We start from the raw sequence: 18,025 nt of genomic DNA on the forward strand, positions 1-18,025 counted from the left end.
AATAACCAGGAATGTTCTTTGTGTTTACCTAAAAAGGACTAAACCCCAAGTTCAGCCATGTGGTCTGGGGCCTTGGTTTTGCCTACAGGTGAGGTGAGCAAATGCCAAGTGAGTGTGTTCTTGTGCTGACGTGTACATTACATTTACAACTTTAACTCCCCTGTCATTGTTTGCTAGTAAATAGCATATTTATAAAATTCAGTCTGTGATATCCCATGGTCCCTGTTTCTAATAATTCAGTGTCATGAAAGAGGAACTCCTATCCTTCTTTGATAGTCTTCATCATTGAAGAAATCTTCATTGATGTAAATGACTTTTCGGCTTAACTTGTGGGGAGATATGGCAGAACAATAGGCTTGCCAGCTCCTGAAATGCATTTCTGAAATCGTGCTCTAGAGAAACATAGCCGTGAAACATTTTCAGGAAAAAGCAAGAGCTGCACAGAGCAGGGGAAAGATAATGAGAGATGTGAGAACAAGAAAGTGTGGGTCTGTGAGAGGACAAGAGAGCAAATGTACCAAAGTCGAAGAATGCACATGAGAGGAATGAGGTGGGTCAGGAAAGGGATGAGTTATTTCCATTGCTGATGTTTGGAAAATTCTGTGCACTTCAATTACTTGGCTATATAATCCTTTACATTTCTACTATCTATTTACTTGTTCTGGAGAGCACACTGCAAACATTTATTTGTCTACCATGCCTTCTTTTAATTAGAAAATTTTAACTCACTTCTTTTCTTTATTTCATCTAATTCATTTATTTATTAATTTAGATAGAACTATTTTTGTCCAACATTATTGAGGTATGAATGGTAATTGATTTTATTTGAATATAGTAAAAGTGCCTGTTAAAGTTTACGTATACTTTGATTAGAGTTGAAGCTAGTGAGTGTATTTTTATGAACTTTTGCAAGAATTTTTGGTACTTTTTAAAGAGAATGTGTTATGGTTTTTCTATATTTTCATACAAATTATTGATAATGCACAGAAAGAAATCCATATGACAAGAGATTATAGAATAATTGGAGTTTAGCATGGAGGTGATGATCTGTATTCCCCAGAAAAGTGTCATTTGCACTTGAATAAAGTAAATGACCAGCAATGTCCGGGTAATAGACCAGCTGAGCCTGCAGTGCGCTCTTGAAAGTGTTTAAGGCTCTAAAGTGAATTGAAGTAGAATCTTGTTTTCTGGAGAATGCTGATATAGAGACAAAATCTTACTCTGAGGCTTCATCATCACCGGGAAGCAGTTGCTACTTTTGTGAAGTGTCCTGTTGAGACCCTGGAGTGTCAGGGAAGTCACACAAGTGTCACCATTTCTGCCCAGCTCTGGCTCTAAAATCCGAGTCTTGAGAAGGACAGCTATCATTTTGAAAACTGTTCTGGGAACTTCAGTGGAAATTTGAGATAATTCTAAAGTCCATAAAATGAAGGGCATTTTTTTTTTCATCGAAATAACATTGGTTTACCACATTGTAGATGATTAAGAAGTATGGATTCACACCTCTTTAAATGTATGTTACCACCCCTCTCCACCACAAAGGCACCAATAATCCTCCACTAGAGTCCTAGAGCCCCTTCCACCCTTCGCTGTCCACTGGTAGCCTCAATTCTGTAGTCAGATATCTAGTGTTTGTTTTGGTTTAACTTTATCTGTCCCTCTTTGTTTTGTTTCTTTATATTCCATATATGTGTGAAATCATCCAATTTCTCCTCTCAGTTATTTCACTTATAATAATCCCCTTCAGTTCCATCTATGTTGTCACAAATGGCAAGATTTTTTCTGATTTTTATAGCTGAGCAGTAGTCCATTGTGTATACATACATCTTCTTTACCACTTATCTCTCCTAGGCATATAGGTTGTTTCCATAACTTGGCTACTGTAAATAGTGCTGCAGTGAACATAGGAATAAATAGATCCTGAAGAACATTTGTTGAACACCATAACTGGAAACTCCTTGGGAGGTGGCCTGCATTGGGTGACAGATTTTTCAAACTGCATTGCCAAGATTGGCTTGTTAGCTGAAGTCATTTTCCCCCAGTTCTTGCCAGTGCAGTATCTCTCAGCTTCCATGGTTGTGTTTGTTATAAAGAAATTTCATCAGTACTAGAAATTGATGATTTAGCCCTCTTCTAGTGTCGGCCTTCTCTTTTCAACTGCATGTTATCCACTTATGTGTGAAAAATCACTTGCAAAGGAAAGCTTGTCTGTATAAGAATCAACATACCAGTAAAAGAAGTTACTATTTGCCTATCCGAATCTCCCATTTTCACTAGTTCTCCTACTTGGTATTTGGCTTTTATTAAATATTTTTCTTACTGTCTTTTTAGTTACGTCATATTACTTTGTTGTAGTAGAATTTTGAGGACTCTTGGAAAATCATTTTCAATAAAGAAGTGCTATTTGATTCATCAGCTTTGTAGAAATAAAGCAAGAGCTTTATTTTTGACAGTGGGATGATATGTACTTGTGAGTCTTGGAAAGGATGGATAGGAACAATCTGCTGAAGGACAATTTCATTTTCTACCTGTGTGTGGCCTTTCAAATGAAATTAAACTTGATTCTGTGTTTTGAAGTGGTGATTGCATTTTATTAAAATTTTACAGAGAGCAGCTGTTGAGGATATAAACCCAGCAGATGACCCTAATAATCAAGGCGAAGATGAATTTGAGGAAGCTGAGCAAGTGAGAGAAGAAAATTTACCTGATGAAAATGAAGAGCAAAAGCAAAGTAATCAAAAGCAAGATAACGCAGACATGGAGGAGCATTTGGTGGTAAGCAGATGACATTGCAGAGGGTGTTTTACCCCAGGTGCCTGGTTTATGCAAAGGTCAGTAATAACTTTGACAGAACATGTGTGTCTTTGGTTGATTTTTCAGGCTGTTGTATGCAATTAAATGGCCACACTCAGAGAAAGAGAGCATAACAGATATCCAGGGCTTTGTGTTGGGAATGATTATTCATCATTTCCTGGCCTCTGATGCATTGAAAGTGCATTTTTTTTTTTTTTTTAGAATTTTAATCAGACTGGCATTTTATTGATAAATCAATTTGAGATAACTGGCATATTTATGAAAGTGCATTTTTTTTTATAGTGCTCCTTCCAGGGTACTATAAAAGGCATCTCCAATGTCCAGTAACCTGAACTTCCCCCTTTTGTTTCAACAGATGGCAGGAAATCCAGACCAGCAGGAAGATAATGTTGATGAGCAATACCAGGAAGAGGGAGAAGAAGAGGTAGGAAGGTGGAATGCAGGAGACCAATCAAACTGCCTGGTTGCATCACACTAGCCTTAACAAACTTCAGTAGCATCTTATGTCCTCTGTAGAAATGTTCAGAAAGACTTAGGCAGGATCAGAAAGGGTTCAAAGTGGAAATGGACTATGGCAGTGGAAACATTTGGTTAGAAGATAACAAAATGGGGTAACAGTCCTTTTTATTTCTCACTAGAAAAAAATTTAATTGAGGTAACATCAGTTTACAACACTGTGTGCTCTAGGGGGAGTAGGTTCACACCTCCTCAGATGTATGTTGCCACACCGCTCACCATCAAAGAACTGCAGACCATTGGATCCCCCCACTTTGTTCCCACTCTTACCCTCCCTTCCCTTCTTCACTGGAGATTTTGAATTGATAACACATTTGGCTTTGCAGGACTTAAGTTTTTGTGATCCAAGAATATCATCTCCTATCACTTTTCTTCATAAAAAAAAAAAAACCGAGAAGAACAAAGCTTTGCACTTTGAGGGGACCTGTTACTATTTCTGTAGACATTGCTACAGGGCCCTGTAGTATAGTGATTTTGAACTACACTTACCATCCTCTAAACATTAAAAAAAAATTTTTGGTCTCTAAATTCGACATTCCCCATCTTGAGAACTTAGTGTCTTACTTAAATTTAATAATAAAGAAAAAGAAAATTATGTGAGGAGCTCAGTTGAATAAACTGTATTTAGGTGAAATGTCTGAACATTTCATTTTAATTTGCTTTTTATTACACATTTCTGGCATATTATTGTTGATCACGTATGTGTAATTTTTTTTTTCATATTATTTTTATTAAGGTAACTTTGATTTTACTGTGTTGTATATGATAGAGTGGTTTATGACCACAGTTTCAGATGTGTTTCACCATACCACATCCACCACCAAAGCACCCTAGCATCCACTACCATACTCCATTGTGCTCCCTCCCCACTGTGTCCTGGTCCCTCCCCAACTTTCTCCTCTGGTAGATTTCTAGAAGCAGTTAATCAAAAGACTCCACCATGTGAACCACTGAAGCCCACTCAATGCTTGGAACTATGATGTGGATGATGTGAAGTCTCCATGTTTAGTTTCTCTGTGGGCCAGTAAATTAAAGCTTGCTTCATGGCCACTTCTTATCCAGGTGTCTTGTAAATGTGTGACTTTGGTCCTAAGGGAACCACATGAAAGGATGAACAAATGACAACAAATGACAATAAACACACCTGCATCCCTTGAGCTCCTGCTCAGAGTACATGTGCTGCTGCACTCATATACACTGCTCCCTTCACTTGGTCTGCTTCCCAGCATTTTTATTGCATAGTCATCTTTACAGATCTAGCACTGCAATCTGTGCTTATATCAGGAAAGTAGAAAAGGGTATCACTTTACAGCCATTGGCAACATGCATCTCTAGTCACAGGTACTCCAACTAGCTTGATCTCTTTATTCTCCCTCTTCCTCAACCTGCTGTTCATCCTAATCCAGATTCTGAGCTGCCTTATTAGAAGGAACATTAGGGAAACTAGCTGTTTTGAATATTAAGACATTGGCAAGAAAAATATGTTCTTGCAGAGTTACCTTGTAACAAGATGTCTAGACTAATATTACTTTGTTTTATTATGTCAGCAGCCAGAAAGCTTTGAGGGATTAAAAGAATAGTTCACCTTGGCTTCTTTTTAAAAAATTCAGAAGGTTCAACATAAAATTTTAATTAATATTTACTGATTAGTTTTTACTTTTATGTCATTTGCTAGAGAGAAAAATCCTGTGATAAAGGAGAAATCAAGGATAGAAAGAAAATAAATGCAGAGAGCAGCAAGGGAAGGAGAATTGGTGACTAGGGAGAGGCAATGGAGTGACCCCGTGAGCGCCTGCACCTTGGCAACTGCGTTGTCAGGCCACCGTGCCTCCTCCCTCAGAGTCCTTACTTTGCACACACTTAACACAGTTTCTATTTCTCTTTTCCTTGTTCCTGCCTAGCTTTCCTATGGGCAACATCGTGCCAGGGCTTTCTGCCCCGCTCTTGCCTAGGCTATAGTTTGCCACGTGAGCTCTCAGGGGAAGCCCAGAATTCCTGTCCCTGTATAATTTTCACTTGAGCCCCTGAGTACCCTTTGTTCAGGTTGTCTTCTCTGCTGGTAGTTCCTGAGATGGTTATTATTGGATATTCCAACCTCCTAATATTTTTCCCAAATCTTCCCCTGAGGCAGGAGAAGGGGAGTAGTTACCAATACTATTCAAAGGCTAGAGAAAGAGGTGGAGGTCTCAGCATGCTGCAGCAAAGTGGAGAAAAATAAAAGGGAACACAGTGAGATACTCACCTAGAAGAAATGACCAGACAGCAGGGACCCCCTGGCAGAAGTATATATCTCTGTCTTGCCCAAATGTAAAAAACTCACCTGAATCTGATCAAACTTCTGACCATTAGCTATCAGTTTTTTTAAAAAATGGCAGAAATAAAAAATATACAGATTTCCAGTTGTAAGATGAATAAGTAGTTTATAAGGAGATAATATACAACATGATGAGTAGAGTTAAAACACTTTTGAATGGTATGTATAGAAGTTGCTACGAGACTAGATCCTAAGAGAAAACAATATGGCAGTTTCTCAAAATATTAAAAATGGAGATTCCATATGACCTAGCAATTCGACTCCTAGGTATCAACCTGAAGAACACAAAAATACTAATTTGAAGAGGGGTATGCACTCTTATGTTCACTGCAGCATTATTTACAACAGCCATGTTATGGATATAACTTTAGTTCCCAAAGACAGATGAATAGATAAGGAAAATGTAGTGTATATAAGCAATGGAATACTACTCAATTATCAAAAAAGATAAACTCTTGCCATTTGTCAGGCATGATTGGAGCTGGAGAGGATTATGCTAAGTGAAGTAAATCAGAAGGAGAAAGACAAATAACATATTGTGCCACTTATATGTGGACTATAGAGATACAAAACAGTCAGATAAAGCCAAAAATAACGACCCCTAGAAATCTAACTGTAGAACTGAGGCTACGGAGAGAGAAGAAAATGGGGCAGGAACATAATGGCCTATGATGGAGGACAATGGGTGTCTTGGTGGTGGGTGTGGTGTGGTAGAAATACCTGAAGGGGGAGATCCTATCTCTGTAAATCTTATCTAGTGTCATAAACCATCATTGCCTCAATAATATTAATATAAAAAAGATTAGTTCAGGGCCTCCCTGGTGGCCCAGTGGTTGAGCCCTGGGCTACGAAGCTGCCCGCAGCCTCTGCAGCGCTGGTTGGATCGATCCCTGGCTGGCAGGCGAGGGTCCCACACGGTGCGCAGACCTCTCTTGACGCCTGCTGCTCCCCTCAGCAGTGTACTTCATCAGTCTGCCTGTTCTGCTCCTCGCTCTGGTGAATTCTCTCACCCTCCTGCGCTTCTGACTATACCCAGTGCTTGTATAAATAAATAAATAAATCTTTAAAACAAACAAACAAACAAGCAAAAAGATTAGTTCAGAATGGCTTACATAAAGTTAAAAGAGACTAGAACATGGGAAGATCATAGCAGATTATGGCATCAGAAGGGACTATTTTCTCTCCCTGACCTTCCGGACCATTGTACAAGGGGTTGACCACCCTTGGGATGGAGTGATATCAGGAGCAGTAGATGTTATTTCCAGTCCATTCTTACTTACCGACCACATCCTTTGATAATTTACCAAATTAATGAGAAAGGGATAAATAGACTGAGTATACTTTGAGTGGGACTGGGAAGAAGAGCGAAGCCAACTCCATGATACTTTGATTCTAAAATAATTTGTTAAGTGACACTATTGTATATAATTTATTACTGATAATAGAAAATAAATTTTTAAGGTACATTAGAGATAGCATCCAAAGCCAGCTTGCAATTTAATCCTTTCTTGGCTCTCCCTGATTTATAGGAAAACCAGAAAAATATTGAGCTTTAAGTTAGGATTTGTGTTGTATTAATTTCTATGTTTCCGTCTATGTTTAACTCAACAATTCATCCATCAATAATTGTTGAAGCAAATTGAATTTCTAATTCTAGAGAACAGTGAAATGATTATGAACTGAATTAATTACTCTGACATGGTCATAGTTTAATAAAGAATTCAGAAATTAAAAAAAAAGAACCTTAGAGTTCTCTATACAAGAACTAAACCTTTTTTTTGGTATCTGTAGAAGATACCAAATAGAATAGAAGATGATATTGTACAATAGAAGATGATATTGTACAATATATGACAGCCAATTTATTATGCATGTTAAACTTATTGTATACCTTAAAGTTAACACAGTACTGTATATCAATTCTATCTCAATAAAAGAAATGGGGATATAGAGTATGTGAACCATACATGTTGCTTATATGATGTGTATATTTAAGGCATTGATGGAGGCCTTCTGAAGGCCATGCAGTGCCCTATAAGGTGCAGTGTTCTTACCTCTAATAGGTCTCAGAGTTTCCAGCTTCCCACTGATTTCTCAGGTGTAAGACCATTGCTGCTGTGGGTTCTGCAACCTTGATACCCACAGCGACACTGACTTACATCAGCATTTGCTCTTAGGGAGAAATTGAATCTTGCCAGGGCTAGTGTGTGGCACTTTATAGACTTGAATTGTGAGAGTAGAGGACCTAAACAATGTGATTAGAAAATGTGCATTATTCCTGCTTTCTTTATTTTTTTTTAAGATTTATTTATTTATGCATACAAGAACCAGGGTACAGGCCAGATGCGCGGGAGTATGAGAGGATTCATCAGAGACTGTGCGGGGAATAGAACAGGCAGACTGACGAAATACACTGCTGAGGGGAGCAGCTGGCGAAACAGGAGAGGTCTGCTGTGCCATGTGGGTAGCTCCCTGGCTAGCGTGGGATCGAACTTGTGCTGAAGAGACTGCGGAGAGCTTCAAGGTGCTGTGCTTAACCCCTTGCACCACCAGGGAGGCCCACCCCTGCTTTCTTTAACTCTAGAGCAGCAGTGTTACTTTTCTAAAACACAAAAATAATTGGTTATTAGAAAGCATTCCTTATTTATGGTAAATATTTTATTTTAAAAAATTTGTATGGGCCTCCCCGGTGGCACAGCAGTTGAGCGCTGGGCTACGAAGCTGCCCGCAGTCTCTGTAGTGCCGGTTTGATCCCTGGCCGCTGGCGAGGGTCCCACATGGCGCGCAGACCTCTCCTGCTGCGCCCGCTGCTCTCCTCAGCAGTGTATTTCCTCAGTCTACCTATTCTGTTTCCTGCTCTGACTCTGGTGAATTCTCTCACCCTCCTGCACTTCTGACTGTACCCAGTGCTTGTATAAATAAATAAATCTTTAAAAAAAATTTTGTATTTTTATCAATAAAAAAATTAAAATGAGTAATGAGAAGCAATGTTGAGAAATCTTTGGCAAAATGTTTGCATCAGCTTTAGTAGAGTGTGGAAAACCTAATGGGTGAATTTATAAAAGAGCAATATTTGGCTTCTAGTTATAAGCCTAAGTAAGCATGCTTTAAAATTAGATTCTCCATATCATTTTTTTTTCCATTTCAGTAATACCTCTAAGATGAGTTTGAATTACTTTTACCCAAACATGAAGAGAAAATTAATAGAATTCTTATAAAATTTCATTTGTGGGTCTCTTAAAGAGTAATTTAAATTGGTCTTTCTACATAGTCTGAATCAACACCTGGTAAACAACTTAAGTTGTTTGTTTTTTTTTTAAAGATTTGTTTATTTATTTATGCAAGAAATGGGGTACAGGCCAGATGCGAGGGAGGGTGAGAGGATTCACCAGAGACAGAGCGGGAAACAGAACAGGCAGACTGACTGAAATACACTGCTGAGGGGAGCAGCGCATGCAACAGGAGAGGTCTGTTGGGCCATGTGGGACCCTCGCTGGCCTGCCAGGTTCAAACGGCGCTGCAGAGGCTGCGGATGGCTTCACAGCACTGCTCTCAACCGCCTGTGCCACCAGGGGAGGCCCTGCTTTGTTTTATTTTCTGATTTGTTTTGTTTGTTTGTTTTTTTAAATCCACATATCACAAGAGTAGAGAAGCATAAAGTCCTACGAAGGTCTCTATCTAGAGACATTGTTTACTTGGTATTCATCATCACTCAGAAAAGTGGCTCGCAGGCCTTGTGGCTAGAAATCATCTTGTAATATACATGAAAAATACAATGCTAGGGACAGACCTTACATTTGGAAATTTTGATCTTATCTCTGGTGTTATTGTTCTACACACACAAACATTCTCACTACCTGCAGCTGTGATGTTCAGAAAACACTGCTTAGAGAAATTGTTTTAGGATACATGGCTGTGGGTGAATATAGCAAGGTTTGAACTTTCTGAAATTTCTGTACTAAATGCTGTGTATCTATGCCCATTTGCCAAAGACTTTCTTACAAACTTTTTGGTCTCCATGATTCACCCTACTATATGCACATAGAAAATTAAAAATCACTGATTCTAAGTCAACTCTTTTCTTTTTCATATAAGAAATTTGAACTTCAGAGAGGTTAGCTAAATTTTTGAAAATCACACACTTTGTTATTGTTAAAACCATGATTAGAACCCACACTGTTCTCATTTTAAAGGCCACTATATTTAAGTTTTCCAAGCATAGTAACTAAATAGTTGATAAAGGCAAATTTTTCATTGAACTTAGTGAATGCACAAAGAATGATGGAATTGTAAAATCAATATTTTTTTTGCAACCCATAAGTAAAGGTATTTAAGAGCAATCATTAGTGCATGATAACACTAGGTAGAGGGCAGGGAGTTTTTGCATTAAAGAGATCAGACTGTCACTTATGAACCAACTTAGCTTCACTGAAAGTAGGGGACTTAAATGTGTCTTCTGATGTGATAAAAATAGGAAATCTATAGCATCACCTCTGAGAAACTCTGGCTTTGCAAATTGAAACTGAATTAATTTAAGTGTTCAAGGTAACTTCCTTTTATAAGAACTGTGGGGTTAAAAGAATGAATTAAGTGATACTTTATAGAAGCAAGTTAATCCATAATGTGGGTCATTTTATAGGACAAATCAATAACATTAATGAGTGCTATTGGGGAATAGAACAGATGTTAAATGAGGCCTTTGTTTGCATCATGATTAGAACAACTAACGGACATTTTAAAGAATCAGGAAAATATAAGTATGGACCAGACATTAGATGACACCCTGGGATTATTTATTAGGTGTGATAATGGTAATGTGGTTATATAAGAAAAGTCTGTTGTTTTTAGAAATGTATACTGAGATATGCTAGGGTGAAATGACATGATCTCTACAATTTTTTAAAAAATAAATAGAAAAGAAACAGGTGATGCAACCATGAAAATATACAGATAGCTTTTGAACCTTGGTGATGGCTGTTAGGAGTTCATCAACTTTTCTTCATGTGTGCTTGAAAAATTTTCATAATTAAAACAAATGACCTTATTGTTTATGTAGCCAAAAGAGTTGCCAAACCAAGGTTTTAATCCCAGTCTCTCTGACTCCATAGTCTATGCTAGTGGTCTGAAAACAATGGCCTTAGCCTATTTTGTACACTGTCTTTTTGGAACACAGCCATGCCTGTGTATGTACGTATTGTCTAAGGCTGCTTCTGTTCTACAATGGTAAAGTTGAGTAGCTGCTCCAAAGTCTTTATTGGCTAAGAAAGACTAAATATTTACGATGTGGCCCTTTACAGAAAGTTTGCTGACCCTGATTATGTAAATTTACATATGTTCTTTCCATTATACTGCAGTTTCAAGGCAGTTTCCTTCCAACTAATCCATGCTTAGTGTTCACCAACACATTGTCATTATTAAGGTTATAAAAGACATATCTTTGTTCATTGTACTTGATAGGGACACTTTAGCAATTTAATAATATTTAGTTAGACTTCACTATCATGTGTAATTAGAACTTCATAGTTTTCAGGTTGCTTTGAGATTCTGTGACTAAGGACAGAAGAGATGTCATGGTCACTGATAAAGCCTGTGGGTGGTAAGACAATGGTGTCTTCTTTTTAGCTCCTTGCATCAGGAAATGTGAATGCAAAGGATGTTCTGTGTTTCTGCCCCAGGACGGATTTACTTCATGTGGGTGTAGGTTAGAGGCTGTGGGTGCAGCTGGCGTTGAGCTGGCTGGAAGAGTTTCGTGAAGGCTGGGCTCTGTCCAGGGCATTTTTGAAGGGTATTCTCTGTAGGGCCCTAACAGGCCAGGTTTCCCCAAAGCTTGTCCAGTTGCTTGTGGTTATTTGTTCTGCACGCAAGCTGGACACCTTGAAGCTGTCCTTATGTTGCTGTTCCTTAATTATAGCACCTTTACTTGCCCATTTCGTGCATTTTTAATACCCATTTCTCCTTCCAGAAGAAATTTAAGTAATTTGATGTGTTATTCAAGAGAACTTACCATGGGCCTAGGGGAGATCAGTTATTCTTTTGAAACCAGGATACCACATTATGCTTAATTATTCAATAGTTTTTGAAGTGTAATGAAGTGACATAAATAAATATTTGGCATATACCTGGTTTTCAAAATAGTTAAATTAGAAAACAACTTCACCCTAGTTTTTTGTGAAATGTGATCCCTAAATAGAAACTATTAAAAATATCTGGATAATTTCTTTGGTTTTTGTTTTGAAAATAATGATTGGGATCAATGCTACATAAAAGTAGCAGCATACATAAAACTACTTAAAAAATGTAATTTTAAAACACTAAAGAGATACAGCAATTCCATGCACTTTCATAGACTTTTATGAAGCAATTGAGATAGTTGTATTCATTGTTCTCTATATTTTAGTCAGAAGAGTTTATTCATAATTATAGAAATGTACACCTTTTTAATTTTTTACTACATTGTATATACGTGGTAGTATTTTTTCTCTGCCTTCACAGAGCAGATGTTTTTTGCTTTGATTCAGGGTTCATTCATTTTGCAGTATTTATTAAGCAGTTGCAGTGTGCCAGATAGGAATCTGTGCTGAAGACAGTGTGTTCAGGAAGACAGATGTTTCTTGTCTTTGTAGAACTTACACTCTGTCAGTCTTTTTTTTTTTTTAAGATTTATTTATTTTTATACAAGAACCGGGGTACAGGCCATATGTGTGGGAGGGTGAGAGGATTCACCAGAGACAGAGCGGGGAACAGAACAGGCAGACTGACTGAAATACACTGCTGAGGGGAGCAGTGGGCGAGACAGGAGAGGTCTGCTGCACCATGTGGGTATCTCCCTGGCCGGCCGGGATCAAACCTGCACTGCAGAGGCTACGGACAGCTTCACAGCGTTGCGCTCAACAACCTGCGTCACCAAGGAAGCCCTCTCTCAGAGTCTTTAGACTTCTATAGATCTTCTATTAAATGTTACAAGCTGAATTTCTTCAGATGTTACACCTAACATAAACCCTTATTCAAAGGAATCTGAAATTCAAACATCAGTGCCTCAATCACATTGTATTTTTGTAGTTGGTCTGCTGTGCATTTCTTCATACCTATATAATAAGACAAATCTTTGACTTTCATCTTTTTACAAATTTATTTCTTGTTTAATTTTGTTTCTGCTACTTTGAACTTTTTGCAAATCAACTTTGCTGTGTTTAAATGATTAAAGTGTCACCTGTTATTGCTGGTTTGTTACAGGTGCAGGAAGATTTGACTGAAGAGAAAAAAAGGGAATTAGAGCACAATGCTGAGGAGACCTATGGTGACAATGTATGTGAAGGGTCTAGGTTTCTATCTTGCATGCTCATACACATGCATGTGGAGATTTGCATGTGGAGCATATATATCTGAGGTGCAACTGAGTTTAGTGGGGCCACCGAGAGTTAGAGAATCTGGGGCAAGAGAAGATTAGGAAAGAGTAAATAAACTGTTGTCTAAAGGATCATTTTACTTCATTGCTTTCCTTTCTCCAAAAGTGATTAACTTTGCACTGTTTTTGTTTTTTTTTTTTTTTTTTAAGGAAATTATTCGTCCCACTAACTCTATGCCCTATCTCTTAATTTTTCTTTTTTTCTTTTAACCTGAAGGCTGATGATAAAAACAATGATGAAGAACAAGAAGTTCGAGATGACAACCACCCTAAAGGCCGAGAGCCACACTATGAGGAAGAGGAGGAGGAGGAGGAAGATGGGGCTGCTGTTGCTGAGAAGTCACAACGAAGAGCTGAAATGTAGCCGTGACCACTTTTGGACAATACTCAGCCAATGGATTCTTTTCAAGCTGCTCAAAATCAATCTGCCTACTGAACTCTAGGATATTTAATTACAAAAATTAATAATGTAGACTTTTTAAACTTTTTTATTAGAAATTCTCATACATTTATATGAATATTTTTTGATAACCTAGGTTTAGCGCTTCTTTTATATTCAATTTAACACGAACAAGAAGGAAAACAATAAGGGAAACCTTAGACTCAGAATCTCATTTTTCGTAGTTTATATGATACTGAAAAGGACATTGATTTTTATATGTTTCAACTTGTTATTTTTCATCTTGTTTCCAGGTATTCTGTTGTTTGCCTTTGAAAAAGTACAGGATTTTAAAACAGAATGTCGTTAAATGATGTGTAAACTTTAAGGAGAATGGCTGGTTTACTAATTCCTGCCTTTCTGAGGTTCTTGTATAAAGTTCTAATGGAATTTTCACCAGTCACTGTATCTTTGGAAGATCTGTGTGCAGAATAACATGATTGAAAAGGCATTTGTGTAATAAAAACATTTTCAAACTTTTTAAGTCAGGTAGGGAGAGGTCTGGCTTTACTTAAAGTCAGCTATTTTTGAAAGGAATAAAGTTTAAAGTTAAGAGTACTAAACCTCATGTGACAGTGTTCTGGACTTAGATATTTCAGTATTCAAATAAGATATGACACATCAGTGCATTAACTTTTCTAAAGGATTGACACCTTGTTTAATAATTCCATGTGTGTGGATGATGTTTCTATTCAGTATCCATTCTGAGTACTTGTTCTAGAGTCATATCTTTGTTTCAGTTCTCCACAGTAATGTTTTCTCTGTTAGCTCTGTGCCTCAATATGTAATCATATTTTGATGACAAATATAAAATCTTACCAAACTGTATAATTGATTGGAATGATTTTTTGAAAACTACATGGTCAGATATACTTAGTGGTGTGATAAACCCATCACTTTCTTTTTCACTTGATTGGGTTTGCATAATGCCTGTGTATAAGGGATATTGATGATCACAAAATTTTTTAAATCCCTTAAAGGAATTTATAATTAAAAACTTGTCTTGGGAAAGAGACAGTTCAGTCTCAAGCATAATGATATTTAAATATATAGAATTAGGTTATATAATTCATATTCCATAGTTTTATAATAATTCTCTCAATTCAGAAAAACAAACTTCAATTTCTATCATTGTTGTATGAATGTAATTTTAATTTTTAAATAACCACACTAGTGTATGGTTTTAATTATCCTAGTTGCATAATTGTGTATGTATGCATATGAATGTTTTGTTCAAATGTATTTTGGATTTTCAATCACAAATCAAATCTTAACTTTTATGTATAAAAATCCTTTATGTAATGTAAAATGTATAATATTGTACATAATGTTCAGATTACAATTATTTTGGTGAATTAGTTTGTATTTTTAATGTTCCAGTTGCAGTATTTAATTATTTGAAACACATTGAAACTTGATAATAGTCAATAAAGCTATAAAAGCAAATGGAAAATCTTTCCAAGTATGTTATTTCTTATTACTTTCTGATCTTGTAACATTCTTCTGTTGTTTTTTTAAAAAAAGGAAAAATTGTAGGAGTTATCAGTATATATGAATGAATTATAAAGTGCCCTTCCCAACTTATTCCTATTTTCCTTTCTATAATTTCCTTATCTCTTTCTCTACTTATTTTTGTTTGAGCTAGTTCTGAGGAAGAAAAAAGAAATAGGTACAGAAAATGTAAGAGAGTGCCATGTATACACACTAAATATAAACAAAAAAATCCAAATTCCCCCCTATAAAAGCAACATCTCAAACCATGTCACTTTGTATGGCACCAAGTCATAAGGCCATTTTAACTGTTTAGAGAACTAATCAATCTGAGCTAATCTACATTAATGACATGAGCACAAATGTTACATATATTTGTCTTGTAAGTTATTCTGTGGCTCTTGGTGCAACCGATAAAGGATTTGGTACCAGTGACACAATCCACAGAAAAAGGCATATTTATTAAGTATAATAGGCACAGAAATTGTGCAAATTGTACATTAGCACAAATGTAATGATTAGGGATTTGCAAGAATGAACAGGAAGGAGTATGTGACTAGAATCCACTTTTTGCTTCTGGTGCTTACTTAAGATTAATGGACTCCCTCTCCCACAGTGGAAGAATTTTGTCCTCCTGGAGGATTTGGCATTGTTTAACTGTTTTGAGTTCTATTTGTTTTGTTTTTCTTTCTCTTGTTAATTTGGGGGGCTGGACATGTTGCGCAGTCATTTGAAAAATGAAAACAGTTTCTATTCCTAAATCATTTTCAGTTGACTTTTGAAGCCACATTGATCCTAATTTTCCTTAGGATCCTGGCTACTTTCTCAGTCTTTTTGAAAGCTTTCTTAGGCTGCACCTTTAATATTAATGTCTTCAATTTTTGTCCTGGAAAACTTTTCCTTGTTTACCCCTCTTCCCATCCATATCTTAGACACATTTTTTAATGTATTGCTACCCTAACTTTCTCTGCCTCATCCTACTTCAGATTTATAATTTTCCAAAACTGAGTTAGCCATTTCTCTCACCTAAAATCTTTATCTCTGCCTAGGTACTGTATCTTAATTCAGTAAGTTTCCCAAAACAGAAGCAGTGCGTCCTTGGTTCTATCTTCTTGTCCTATCCATATGCCAAAATAGCTTTAAATTTGCCCATTTCTTTCCATCCTTGCTATCCTGGTTTGGCACCTGTTACACATTCCCTGGAAAACTGTTATAAGTCCCTTAACTTCTCATTTACTCTCTCCGAACAATGCATAAACGCTGTCAGTATGATCTTGTAAAGATCACACTAACATTAGCACATAATAAACTTAATTAATAAATGATTGCACATGGGAAAAATTTGAAACTCAACAGGACCTCCATAATTATCATCTGGCCCACATTACCTCTTCAGCTTTACAATTCATATAATTCATACTAAATGGGACTCCTCTTTGCATATATCTCTCCCAATATCTTAGTCACCAACTTCCACCCCTTTCTTTTGTGTGGAAACCTGATTTAAGCAAAGCCAATACTATTACCCTTTATCTATTGGCAGAGTGCTTGATCCAAGATAGGCACTTGACCCAAGGCACGTCAGTTAAATTCCTTCCCTGGTATTCTGTGTTGCAGGTCAAATCTCCATGGCATTTACTTATTTTGTGATGGCTTTTATCCTGCACTATCTTCACAAATATACTTGCCTGCAAACAAGAGGTAAGGGTATTTTTGTTTGCATCACACAATTTAGGTGTATGTTTCTACACAATACCAACCACCAGGCGTGAAAAGTCCTCTACCATAGGTCCATTGTTTCCCCTATACATTTTGCTCTTCCACCTCCCCATGTGATAACTTCAATTTCACAGTGACATTTGTAGGGTTTGTTACAGGTTTGGTTTTATCTAATCCATTGTTTCGTTTCTCGATATGTGAAGCCACATAGTGTTTGTCTTTCTCCTTTTGACTTATTTTGCTTAGCATAATCCTGTTCAGTTCTGTTCATGTATGGCAAAAGGCAAGAATTTACCTTTTTTTTAATTGCTACGTTATATTCCATTTTGTATATATACCACATCTTCCTAATTCACTCGTCTGTAGTTGGGCACTTAGGTTGTTTCCATAACTTGGTTATTACAAATAGTGCTGCAATGAACATAAGAGTGCATATACCTTTGAATTAGTGTTTTTACATTATTCAGATAGATACCTAGTAGTGGAATTGTTGGATCATATGGCAGATGTATTTTTAATTCTTTGAGAGATATCCATACGATTCTGTAGGGGCTGTAACAGTCTACGTTCACACCAACAGCCTAAGTGGGTTCCTTTTTCTCGCCTTCAACACTTCTGTTTCTTGTCTTTTTATTATGGGCCATGCTCATAGGTGTGAGGTCGTATCTGTGGTTTTGATTTGCATTTCCTGATGATAAATGATGATGATCAATTTTTTACATAACCTTTTGGCCATTTGTATGTCTTCCTTGGAGAAGTGGCTACTAGGATCATCTGTCCATTTTTGATTGGGTGATTTGTTCTATTTTTGTTGAGTTGTGTGCATTCTTTTGGGATCACAGATATCATCTCCTTGTCAGATGTATGGTGTACAAATCTGTCCTCCCCTCGAATGGGGTGTATTGTTGTTTTAGTGGTAGCATTTTTCACTGTGCAGCTTTTTATCTCAATGTAGTCCATATTTACACTCTCTTGTTTCTCTTGCTTTCGGAGATGAATACTCAGACATTGCTGAAGTCTATGTTGTGGAGCGATTTTATTTACCTTTCTGTTTTCTTCTATGTACCTTATGGTGTTAGGTCTTACATCAAAGTTTTATCCATTTTGAATTAATTTTTGTGAATGGTAGGAGACAGAAGTCTAGTTTCAATCTTTTGTATGTGATTGCCCAGTTATCCCAACACCATTTATTGAAAAAAAATTCATTTCTCCAAAGTATACTCTTGGTTTCTTTGTCTTAGATTAATAATTATCCATATACATGTGGGTTTACTTCTGGGAATTAAGTACACAAGCAGGGAACATATTTTCATTTCTTTGAGTCTTC

At 36.9% G+C, this 18,025-nt stretch overlaps 1 protein-coding gene across 2 annotated transcripts in view; it reads left to right on the forward strand.

Annotated features, from left to right (window-relative positions):
• GOLIM4 (golgi integral membrane protein 4) overlaps positions 1-14,736 on the forward strand; it is a 108,262-nt gene extending 93,526 nt beyond the window's left edge. The window contains exons 12-15 of one of the 2 annotated variants that reach the window (XM_054700723.1): positions 2,608-2,775; positions 3,170-3,238; positions 12,878-12,949; positions 13,267-14,736. In XM_054700723.1, coding sequence (XP_054556698.1) covers positions 2,608-2,775; positions 3,170-3,238; positions 12,878-12,949; positions 13,267-13,413 — 456 coding nt within the window. In that variant the 3' untranslated portion in view covers positions 13,414-14,736. The remainder of the gene's footprint in view (positions 1-2,607; positions 2,776-3,169; positions 3,239-12,877; positions 12,950-13,266) is intronic. The other variant, XM_037525744.2, reaches the window with a different exon arrangement.
• The last annotated feature ends 3,289 nt before the right edge of the window (positions 14,737-18,025 follow it).

The sequence above is a fragment of the Talpa occidentalis genome, unplaced genomic scaffold (genome assembly GCF_014898055.3).
Source record: "Talpa occidentalis isolate TD23 unplaced genomic scaffold, MPIMG_talOcc4v2.1 talOcc4.4, whole genome shotgun sequence".
Taxonomy (NCBI): Eukaryota; Metazoa; Chordata; class Mammalia; order Eulipotyphla; family Talpidae; genus Talpa; species Talpa occidentalis.